Source organism: Lagopus muta, chromosome 5, assembly GCF_023343835.1.
Source record: "Lagopus muta isolate bLagMut1 chromosome 5, bLagMut1 primary, whole genome shotgun sequence".
In the NCBI taxonomy this organism is placed as follows: Eukaryota; Metazoa; Chordata; class Aves; order Galliformes; family Phasianidae; genus Lagopus; species Lagopus muta.
This window is the reverse complement of record NC_064437.1, coordinates 65,514,579-65,526,952: the sequence shown is the minus strand read 5'-3', so window position 1 is coordinate 65,526,952 and position 12,374 is coordinate 65,514,579. Positions and strand designations below refer to the sequence as shown.

At 50.4% G+C, this 12,374-nt stretch overlaps 1 protein-coding gene across 5 annotated transcripts in view; it reads right to left on the bottom strand.

The window, feature by feature from the left end:
* Positions 1–12,066, bottom strand: part of INPP5A (inositol polyphosphate-5-phosphatase A) — a 210,061-nt gene extending 197,995 nt beyond the window's left edge. For all 5 annotated transcript variants that reach the window (XM_048944013.1, XM_048944017.1, XM_048944018.1 and 2 more), the window contains exon 1: positions 11,929–12,066. In XM_048944013.1, coding sequence (XP_048799970.1) covers positions 11,929–12,003 — 75 coding nt within the window. In that variant the 5' untranslated portion in view covers positions 12,004–12,066. The remainder of the gene's footprint in view (positions 1–11,928) is intronic.
* Between the last annotated feature and the right edge of the window lie 308 nt (positions 12,067–12,374).

Sequence of the window (12,374 nt, the reverse complement as noted above, 5' to 3'; positions counted from 1 at the left end):
AAACAAGATGCTGCAATAAATTCCACTGAAAGTCTGAAGCACTGTACAATGAAAGCAGGCCTTTTCTCTTTGTGCTTGGTTTTGCGCTCTGCAGTTTATCACAGTGATCAGTAAATCTCTCCCAAATAAGGCAGTCAAAACAGAGGCCATTTCAGACAGCTGCATTTACATCTGTGTCAGCGCGCCTGCTGAGCTGCTGAATTCTTAACAAATACTACAGTATTTAATGCTATTAACCACAAACACCTACGTGGCCATTTCCAGACCCCCACAGAGAGCTGTGGCTTCCTGCAAACCAGCGCTGGGCATCTTCAACACGGACATCCCAAACACTGCACCACAGGAGAGGGGAGGCGCTGTGCTGGGGAAGCCCACCAAAGCAGCACTGAAGGTAAGCAGGGGTTAGAGGTGCTGGTCCGGACGGAGGACACCTCATTGACCATTCACTGAAGTGAGTGCCCTTATCCTCTCAGTTGTGTTACGGAAGCAAAACATAAGATCATTACTTAGAGGAAAAAAAGAAGGACCAAGATTGTAGAACAGACTCTACAGATACAAAACAACTATGCCAAGGACAAGACACCTATAGCTCTGCTGACTGAGCACAGAGCAATTACTCACTCGTCAGGTGCAGAGGAAATGTAAATGAATTTTTTTAGTGCCACATTTGTTGGCATTTGCTTTACGTTTTTCCACAAAGTGAACAGTTTGCTGTACTCCAGGTTCTGTATCAGGCAACAAATGTTATGCCTGTTTTATCAGCACACTGTTTTCCCCACAGTGAGACCGTGTCCTCCTACCAGATGCTATCATTTAGTACTGCAAACTGGACTTATCACCAGGCTTGTAGGTGTCACTGTGCGCTTCAATAATCACAAATAAGTGCTGCTCCCATCTTAGATTTCTAAATGGCTGGGGGGTCTTACAGCGACCCTCAGAAGTATTCACACAACACAGCTGCAAATGAGACAATTTCAATTTTAGCATCTCTGGAGAACAGGCAATAATAAAACCAAGAGAAAAGGTGCATGAGGAGAAGTTCACCACCACCACCTGCTCGTACTGCAGTTTATAGACATACCTTTTCAGCAGTCAGCTCCTTTCAAAATATTTAGAAACAAATACAGAGCCATCTTCCTAAACTCTAGAAATAAATCTAGAGATCTGGTCACTGATGTGCTTGGACAAAATATGACAGGAAGCATGAAATTCTGCTGCCCAGTCCTTTGGTGAAGCTCAGCACGTGTGCAATGCTGCTGATGCAACACCTTCTACTACCAGAATGCAATTAAAGATACCAGTTGGATATAAATGCACAGAGCAGCAGCAATTTTAGAACCATTTCTGCAAATCTCTTTCAGACAATCCATATCATTCACCCACTATTAACACCCCTCACACTGACAGGAAAGTAACAAGAAGATGCAGTTCAGAGAAAGCTTTCTGAACTGGAACAAGGGTGTAACTTCAAGCATTACCTCAACAGCTCCATCCATTGTCTGAAGAGACAAACCGTACAAACTCTCCAGCTACTTTTTATGACTTCCCAGGTCTTACTTTGTTTCATATTTTTCAGAAGTCAATTTTCCTGCAGATCACCTCGTTCACTGGTATTTAAAAGAAAGTAGTTTAAGGCCGATAAAATTAGCCCAAGATCATAACAGAATTAAAAGAGCATATATATGTTTTCCTTACATATTCATCCAGCTTGTCTTCAACCTCCCCAGAAAGCCCCAGGCCCCCCAGCAGGGCAGACCCAGCTGCTGGTCCTTACACGCAGGCAGAAGCTCACACTGTGCATTCCAACTGTGCTGCATAAATTACTGTAAATACAAGTAACAGTTGTCTTGCTTTACATTATGAAACAGCTGAAAAGATATAGAAGAGGAATATTTATTTTTAAGTATTTTTTGGCACTGTGACAACATCTCCAAGTTCTCAGCTTAGCTTGTCTCTGATCCAATCATGCTTTAAGTGACAGTTACACTGAACTGCATACCAGTGAAGGACCATTCTGCTACCTGATCACTTCCCATCACACATCTTCACTGTTACTTGTTGTTAGGTAGGGATTCACATGCATGAGCTGTCCGTCAATCCTGCACACCCTCTGCTCTTACCCTTCCAGTCACATGCAATCACATTCTGGCTCCAACACCTTTTCAGGCAAACAAAAACCAAATCAGAACTGAAAGCTGAGCTCAGAGGGTTCAAGTTTTGCACACTCACAGCACAAGAAGCCTTCAGAAGATTTCTAAAAACTTCCTAAGCTGACCAACTAGTCTGTTCTTCCTGAAGTTTCCAGGGAAGTAGGACAGCCTTTGTTTTCAAGTGCTTGTATTCCAGCTTTTGGACCAACATCATCCTGCAAAGCATCTGGATGTGGTCTATGGGCTCCATCAGCTGTACTTTTGGTAACTACACTGGACAGACATTTAGCAGGGGAAGCACATCATCATCACTGGACTTCAAAAGTTTGTGGAGAGCGCCATTCAAACAGCCCAGGCATTTGTCTGCTTGGAATGCCAAACTCCACTGACATTCAGGCAAAGGCAGCCCTGCTGGGCCAAGCGGAGCCCATTGCCTGGCAGCAGGCTGGGTAGCGTCAGGAGAGAAGAGACTTCTGCATTTCTGTAGAGATACAAGTCTCACACCCCGAAATGAGAGGGAGAAGAAGGAATATAAACATACATTCTGTGTAGGAATATCAGGGTTTTGAAAATTGCAGAGCAGGAAAGAAAAATCTATCAAGGAAAACATCACGAGGAATCTGACCCCATGTCTCATACCTTTACTTACCTCATTGTAAACTAAGTGAACACAGTGAATAGAAATTTAAATTTGTACACGTCATTTCAGTTGAGCCTTAACAACAAGCATAAATATACAAGCATTTTTTCAGTTGCCATGTCTTGCCAATTGTGTGGGTGGAATACAAGATAGTTTCACGAAGAAACCATTACAGATGCAGCTGCATCACTGTTCAGCAGCCACTAAAACAAAGTGCCCTACCAGACAGCCGGCAAGCAAGGACTGAAGGACATCCCAGACTGCACTGGAAATCTACAACAAATCAAAGTTAATGACTTGCACTACTCTCCCAATAGAGAGAAGTTCTCCTGTGAATGGGAACCAGTAACTCGCTTTGCTCTCTGAGGAGAGAGATGGGAGCTGATCTCAAGCATGAGAATTCATGCTTTCTAGAAAAGTGTAACTGGAGACATGCAGAGCCCAGCCAAACCATGTAGGCGTGACAGAAAGGAACAGCCCTGGAGGAAAGGAGATGAAGAACCGGGAAACTTGTACAGCCATAACAGACAAGCAGATAAAAAGGCAATGAGGATTTGCCACAAGAAGATGAACTAAGAAGCAGGCAGTCTTCCACAAGCGCTGGAAAGCAACAGACAATGGCTTTGACAACAGAAAAACAAGAGGGAAAAGAGGTAATTAAAAAAAAAAAAAGTCAGCTCTTGTGGCATGGAGTCACAGGCTGGTTCAGTCTGGTTGAGGTTGGAAGGGACCTCCGGGGTCCTGCTGCCCAAGGCCCTCCCAGAGCAGGTTCTTGTTCCACCACGTTCACACGGCTTTTGAAGACCTCCAAGGAAGAAATAGATTTGCACAGCAGAGATATTTCCTTACTCGTACTGCTCCAAATATAACCTAATAAACTTTGCTTTTTAAATCTGCTTAATGGTTTTCACATACAAGACAGAAGTATGCATATGCAATTAGCTTGGCAAAAGTTCTGCCCTGTAAGCAATACACAAGTGAGCCTTGCACAGAACTCCGTACTCAGTCAAGGGCTTCCACCCCTTCCCCTGGCTCACGAGGCCCTGGCGCTGTGTGACACACGAGGCGTAGCTTCCACACAAGCACTGCAGAACTGCAGGACGACAGTGGTTGGCAGCCCAGGAGAGCAACAGCCCTTCACAGCACTGGTTCCTATCTTTTCCTAGACTACATTTAAGATCTTTGTTGAGATCAGGTGAAAGAGGCAGCAGTCATAAATTGCAAATAATTTAGTATTCAGTAAGGAAAGCCAGAGAAAGGCTCTGCAGCATTTTTCTTCCAAAAAACTGTTATCTCACAAAACAAATGAGAATCAGCCCCAGAGCCTTGCAGTCAGCCAAGCCTGGATAAAGTCTGTTGTTTCAGCCCAGAAAAACAACACTGCCAGTCTGTGAAAACAGGCTTGCTGTAGGTGTCCAGTAGATCTTGGGTCACATCCAACCCTCCCAAGCAAGCGGGTTCGTCATACACAGCCTCAGGCAGCTCTTTACTAGTTCATGTGTCTGGCAACATTTGAAATTTAAAACAAAAACAAACAAACAAGTTCTTCCATTTCTTCCTCTAGTTAAAAAAAAAGATAGTAATTCTAGACAGACATTTTTACTATGAACAGCTTTTCGAAAAACACTTTAAATGGTGAAGTTATGGACACAAACAGCCCACGTGCTCATCAGAAAGAATCCTGCTTGTGCAAATCCTCCGCAGCAACACGCAATGAGAGCAGCATTCCCAACACTACACACAGAGGTCTTCGTTGTCCTATCAGCACTATGAAAAGTTGTAACTCTTTCCCTAAATAAACAAGAATACTGAAGTAATTAAAATATAGTTTGATGCTGGCTGATGATACTCAATGAAAACAGAATTCCCTCAAGTGACTTTTGAACTATTTCTTTTAATGTTTGGTTGACACATAAACAAACACTGCCAGAAAAAGTTCACCGTGCGTTTCTGAGATGTTCCTATGGGAAAAGGAGTTTTGCTTTTCCCACTGGGATTGGTAAAGCCTCTAAAATTAGAGTTTGCCACATCACAAATACAAAAAAAACTAAAAAACACTCTCCCACAGGCTCACTTGGAAGACTTGATTGAAAGAATTCAGAATCACCCAGAGCTCCCAAAGCCTGCCTACTGCTCACTGCGCATCTCCTGCAGCGCTAACAGCACAGCTCAGGAGAACTCAACCCACTGGCTTGCCAATATTCAAAGGCAATACAAATTTCTTTTCTAGAATGTAATGGAAACTGAAAAAAAAAAACAAGCAGGGAACAAGTAGAGACAGTTCCACCTCCGGCACCATACAAACAGCACGTTCCCTCTGACCAGCCTCTCCTGAGGTATTAGCAAAGACTCCTGAGAGTGTCTGAACCTTCTAGAAAAAGGCAACATTACTTAATGTTCTATTACCAGCCTCTGTAAACCTCGCTAACAGATAGATTGAGGCAGAACATCCTTCCCAGCTTTTACTTACTCCTGTGGCTCTTCAGATTTATTTATTTTTAAGCCTATTTCAAGAGCTAACTTTGACTTCATTTGTGCTTGCATAAGCCACAGAAACCTCTTACTAAACAGGAGGTTCATACAGCTTGTGTTAACTGATCCTTTGTTTAGCCAAGAACTTGTGCAGCAATGAAACGCGATGCATGCCCATACAAGCTGTGTTGAAATCAACATGCGATACTTTTCTGCCTTCCTTCAAATAAGTGGGAAAGAATCTTCGCCCTGGGTCTTGTCCAAGAGCCACATGTTACCCTGCTCCCACAGAGCCAGACTGGAGCACAAACTTCAGAAAGGAACTCACTGCACCCCAGCTCGAAGCCAGGGGCTGGGTGCTGAGCACACAGCTGGGGCCATACAGGTGCTTGTGGCTGAGCACAAAGAGCCCCAGCTCCTGCAGACCTACAGCCCAACAGCTGCCGCAAAATATTTTCTGCAAGGAGAAAGAGCAAAAGCCCTTACTTCAAGTTATTTTGCAGAACTGGTAAGATTCGGGCAATTTCAGAACTGCTTCTCTGTGACACTAGCATAAATCCTTCTTTGAATTCCGCCAATCACCAGTGCCCCCACACGATCTGCAGCAACAGGTTCTGCCATTTACTGCTCTCCTGGTTCCCAGTTTGTGCTTCAATGCCACAGTCCATGCTACAAAGACCCCTGAACAGCCTCAGCCCAGTGCACACCACACTCCTACATCGCAGAAAAGAGATCTGTATGGTTTCTATGCGTGCATCAGCAAACCACTGCGTTGTCTTCACGTTAACGCTGGGTCTCTGAGGACTGAACAACCACCAGCTCCTGCGGTGACCGAGTTCTGTGCTCAGGCACTCCTAGGGCTGGGACGAGCAGCAGGCAGTTCTTCTCTTTTAACTCTTCAGAAAGCAGGTTCGTGCAGGATGGCTGGGTTTGACATCTGGCACAACGCGCTGTGTTTGGTGCCACAGCGAAGACAAACACCGAAGCCACCCCCTCGCGCTGCCTCCAACACTGCTCATGCTGACGCTCTTCTCCCATTCTGCCTCCCCACACAAACCCTGTTACGGCAGCATGGCCAGGCCTTGACAGAGCCACAGCAAGGCCCGGCCCCAGGCCTTCACCCCGCAGCGCTCCACTGCCGCTCAGCCCTGTGCCCCTGCAACACAGCGCCGGCTTCACAGGAGCACCGCCCAGCACCAGGCCGAAGGCTCCACTCCGAGCTGGGCTGTGAGGGTGAGATGCTGCTCCGGGCTGTCCTCAGCAGGGCCGCTGTACCGAACCAGCAGTGTGTATCGGTAAATCAGGTCGCTCTGGCTGCATTCGTCCCTGCTGCGGCCGCACAGCATCTGTCCTCAGCGGTAACAACGCGTTCAGCGCCAACAGCTTTGCTTTCCTGATGGAATCTGAGATGCAAGTAACACTGCAGAGAGCAGTGGCTCTTCCATAACGTCCACACTTACACGAGCAGCAAGGCGGGAGCTGTACGGAAGAGCCAAGTATACACAGGGGAGAGAGGGGAAAAGCCACTGGAGGTGACAAGAGAATATGTCTGCAAGGGGTGGAAGATGCGAGCGCTACGATGAAACAAATGACAGAAAAGGAGAAAAAAAGTAAATAAATGGCAAATCAGCCCTTTAGAAAAAACACGCAATCTGAGGGCATGGCTGTGTTCTGTGTGAAAGTGCCTTTGAAGTCAAATTCTGTGGTAGCAAAATTTATGAGGACTTTGAAAAAAGCAACAAAAGCTTTGAAATATCACTTTCATGAGCATGCAAGTACAAACCGATACACAAACAGAGCACACATAAAGCACTCCTGCTGTGGTACCCCACATCCCACTGCATGTCCCACTACACGTGTAATTTTGCAATTAAGTGCTCTGGAACCTCAACCCACCATCCTGATATGCCAGCAGTGTGTGGAAACCCAGCGAGCAGCAGGCTGCCCACTCCACAGCACCTGCTGCAAAACCACAGTGACAGAAAGCTACAGTCATATAATGCACATTATATTAATTCCTCGTGTAAACAAGTGTTCTTGCTGCTAATCATCACTTAATCATGATCAAAGAAAGATGGTCTGCAAGATAATCTTTGAATTTCCTGCTTAAGGGAGGCAATTGCTTCACAGCCTCCTAATCAGTCCTGAGTCCTGCTCAGAGGACTCTAAAAAGTACAAGCAATAACATTTTTCCTTTTTAGCAGACAAGAAAAAAGTTACTTTTAAACATACAACTCTATTTTGGAGAAAAAAAATCTCTGCTGCACCTGCATTGCTCCAACCTTCTTCAGCAAATCAGAAAAAAGCTTCAGAGTCCAAGATGTACATGCATGCACACTGACACATCACTCCGCTGCACAGCTGCACGGGCTCTGGCAGCTACTCACACCTGAAGTAGAACCTGTTCTGCACCTCACCCTCAGGTGCTGCTGTCTGCTGTGTCCCCCGGCCAGGGCAGCCCTCACGGAGCAGCACCTCCTGCACAGCACCGGGCTGCAGGGACACGGCTGAGCCGGGGCCACCAAGCACTGCACGCTGTGACGCCGGCAGCAGAGCACACACCTGCATTTGTTGCTACCGCCTATAGACTGTATGAACAGCAAGCTACAAACTGGTGCCACATCTCCTAAGCTATATTTCTGCTTTCCCTAAGTGGGGTCATAAGCCCACGATACTGCTGCACATCTGGAAAAACCTTTCTTTGTGGCAAGGCTCAGCACGGACGTTACCCTGCAGTTCCACCATGCCCTCAGCCGCTGGGCAATACCTATAGGCCCACCCGCAGCCGGGGAGCCCAGCAGAGCAAGTGGCAGCGAGGCATTCCCACAGCAAGGCAGCTGTGGCAGCAAGCAGGGAGCCGTGCACACGGAGAGGGCTGCTCAGCACATGGCACCGGCACCCAGGGCCACCTCCAGCTTCACCCCAGCACACACCTGGGCAACAGCTGCATCCACGGGCAGCGAGCCTCCCACAGCTTCATTCTCAAGGTACGGTGGATCCCTCTGTTATTAAAAACAATTAAAAATGCACAGGCACTGTAAAGGGTAACAAAACTGCTTTCTCCTCCCCACCACCGCATCTCCACCTAGCTCAGGAAACTTTTAGTAGCACCAAGTTCTGATCTACTTCAAAAGTTTCACCCTCTGCAAAGGCATTGAGAATTCAGTAAAACAAAGCACTGTAAGCATAAGAGCAGCAGAAACTAAAAAAACATCTATCTGCCTTTCTGCCATAAAAAGGCAAACAAACTGAAGATGACAATAGTGGTGTGCACACAAAACTGATAGTAATAAAACCAACAATCACAGTGAAGCACGTGTGGTCTTCAACTTAATCTGGAAACTTCCTTGGACTTGAAGAGAAGGTGCCTTAACTTGCAGCATGCTAGTACTGATACCTGCTTGGAAATCCAAACCTAAATAATACATTTTCCATCCTAACAAGTTTGATATATTCTGCAAAATTCAGAAAATTCTTCCTGGAGGGACAATCAAAACAAAAGATAACATAAATTACAAGAAAACAAAGCCACCGTCTTTATGACTTAATACCAGTTACATCCACAGATACCTAACACCATAACAGAACCGCACCCCCGTTTCACAATCAGCAAGCTAAGTTCAGATGCGATAAGGACAGACCTTCGTGTTGGGATCACTGCCCATTAGAAGAGCAGGCTGCTTTCAGAAATGATTAGAGGAAGTATTTCTACGTCAAATTCAACCAGCAGATTTCTAGTCCTAACAGCAGTGAAGGATATTCTGGGTTCATACTCAGGATCAGAGCAGTAGGTGTACTCCTAACAACAACCATGCTCCACAGGGCTGGGGCAGGAAGCCTCCCCACAGCACAGCCTGAACTCATCGGGGTGCAGGAGCCACCCGCCTGGCCGGGCGCTCCGCAGGAAGGGCAGCGCTGTGTGCAGCCATGGAGCAGCAGGGATCGCAGCGCTGCCAGCTGCGTGGGGCCACCGAGTGCCCTGCGCTGGAACAGAGGGACTCACCACGACCACTTGGTCTCGCTCCAGGCAAGGCAACCTGGGTTAATCCAGGGTGTTGGATGAAGGCTTCAGTCAGCCCGCTGCCAGCAAATAGCAATTCCCCAAGCTGCTTCCCCCTCTTTTTTTATTTTAATGAACAAAACCACACAACCTTCTGTCCTGGAGCTTTTGCCTCTCCTTGTTATCGTGGCACTTCTGATCTGAGATGGTCCTGGGGACCCCATAACTGCATCGCTCCTCCTGGAGGACAGTTACATGCATGAGAGGTATGAAGAAGCAAGGCCACACGTTAGGAAGCCTGCCTGACACGGGCTCATAGACTTCAGCCTGAATGCAGCACTTTCCAGCCCGAGCAGAAATTGTGGAGCTTGTATGGCTAAGCCTGCTGGATTATTTGAAACCTTTACCATAGTAACCTACGCTCAAAGGTTTAAAATAACTTGGATTAATGAAGTCACATAAACCTGTACTACCACACTACCAAAGCGCATCTATTCCATCAGCCCCTGCTGCCAGGTGCTCCTGCCTATCTGGTAGCCTCTCCCTGCTCAGTGGAGCAAACCATGCTTCTGAGACAACACAAATCGAACTCTGAAGATGACCATCTGCCTCCACCCAACAGAAACAGCCAAACCTTTACTAGATCAGAACGTACAGTCATAAGTGTGCCAATAACTAAATAGAATCATTAGACAAGCAGTAAAGAGAGCTCCTCCAGCACATGCAGCCCCATAGATGACTGGGTGCATCTGCACGGCGCAGTGGGCAGGGTATGGATCAACCTGAACTCAGCCCAGGGCTCCTGCCCCAACCAGGGAGGGCACAAACAGAGAATAAAGGACCCAGTAACAGCACACAAAGTAACATCCCATACAGTGATGTGCCAGACAGGTTTGTTCTGTGGCCACCAGATTCATGGAAGGGTCAGTGTGACATCTGGGCAGCACAGATGGAGGAAAAAAGGAAAATGAGACGGAAAAACATAGAAAGAGAGGGGAGAAGAAAGAGGAGAGAGAAAAGAAGCAGCAGCAACCCACAGGTAACCTGAACTCATCACCTGCTCCCAGCAGCAACATTTGTGCTAACAAGCAGGAAGCATCCTGCAAAAGGACAAGCAGCGACTGCTCAAGCACAGCTGACAGACGCACCAAGTCCCATACATGCTCATAGTAGTGACACACAGCTGTGAAGAACACCACAGAACCAATAAATGCTGTGTTAATGCTTTCAATGGGGGAGTAGTGGTGTCTCCCACTGCTTGCAGCTATCCTAGGGCTGCAGTGATCCAGGATGCACACAGCATGAGCCAGAAATCCCTGGACCCTGCAAGTGCGTGGCCAGGCCAGGTGTGCAAGACAGCACTCACCCCAGGCAGCCAGTCTGCCAGGAGAACATTGTTCTGCTATTAAATGCCAGTCCCAACTGAGGGGCATCTGCACAAAACATATCCCAAGCATGAAGCATGCAGCAGCACGCAGCCCACTTCACACCAACTAAAGGGTCCCGGTACGGGAAGAGGCTGTCAGGAGAAAGGGAAGGGGGGAAATGGGGACAGGACTACCCAGGGGCTCCTGGACCCACAGACCAGGCTGCACCAAGCACAGAGGCACAGCGCAGGGCAGATTCTGATGCACTGCATAACTTCAGTACCAACTGAGGGGAGCTGGAACAGGAAAATGAACCAGAGAATCCCAAGGCAGCTCTGCAGACCCACAGAGGTGGAGCCAACAGGGCAGCAGTCCCTGCCCGCAGCTGAAGTCCCTCTAGGCTGCAGAGTGGCTGCACGTTCCCACCTCACAAAGAGGTTCCCCACATCCCCACCTCACAAGGAGGACCGCGGCAGAACAGGCGGGGGAGCTCGGCCCAGAGCTGTGCTCCAGGCTGGCCCATTGCGTCCCGGCTCCCAGCCGCAGAACCTGCCAGGAGCTGCCAGCAACACACCGTGACCCCCAAGCCAAAAGCAGACCCCTGCTGCCATACCCGCCCCACGGCGGAACAGCAGCACAGCCGCCGTGGCTGCGAGCAGCAGCATGCCGCGCCGCCTGCGGAGCCCCAGACTCTAATAAAGGACACCCCGGAACCTGCCGCGCACACTGTGAGATTTAACGACAGCGTTGCGGGTCGGGCCCACGTCAGTACTTGGCCAGGCAACAGCACCCCGCTGCCAGGATGCGGCCTCGGGGCCATCGCAAGCACGAGGCAAATGTTTTGGGTGCTCGTTCGCCGGGAACCCGACGCGCGCCGGAGAGACAAACTGCGGGCGCAGTTTCACAAAGCTCAGCGCGCTCCGGGTCGCCCTCGCGGCCGTACAGCGGGACACGGCGGGCGCTGCAGGGCCCCACTGCGCCCCACCGCACCCCGCGGCATCGGCAGGTCGGGCAGCCCGGACGCCGCCCCCGACAGCCCCAAACACCGCCCTCACCGCGCAGCCCTACAGCGCCGGCCGCCCGCACCCTCGGCGCGTCGCAAACATCTCCTTCGCGGCTCCAGGGATCGCGCCCAGAGCCGCCCGAGCATCGCGCCGCAAACAGCGCCCGGCGAAGGGCGGCCGCGTCCCGGCCCCGGAGCTGCACCGAATCCCGCACCTCCCCCGCCCGCCGCGAGCCTCGCTCCGCCCGCACGCCCGTGCCGGGCCGCCGCCGGGAGCGGAACCCCCCGGTACTTACGTCGTCGAAGAGGGACCCGACGTTGGCCGTCACCAGCAGCACCCCGGCGCCGGCCGCGGCCCCCTTCACCGCCATGGCGCCGGGCGAGCGGGCGGAAGCGCGGAACGGCGCTGCGGGGAGCCCGGGGGCGGGCGCGGGGCGCTGCGGGGCGCGGGCGGCGGGGGGAGCCGCGGGCAGCCCGCGGACATCCGCGCCGCGGCGGGGCCGGGCCGGAGCGCCCTGCGGCTGTGCGGGCCGCGCCGCTCCGCGCTCAGCGCTCACCCGCCGCCGCCGCCGCCGCGCTGCTGCCGGGACGGCTCCCGCCGGCGGAGGCTGGCGCCGGGCCGCGGCGCATGGCAGGTCGGCGGGGCGGGGCGGGAGGGCGGGGCGGCCGCGGCGGGACGGGCCGAGCCGGGCTGGGACGGGCGCCGAGCGCGACTGCCGCTCCCGGCTCTGCCGGAGAACGG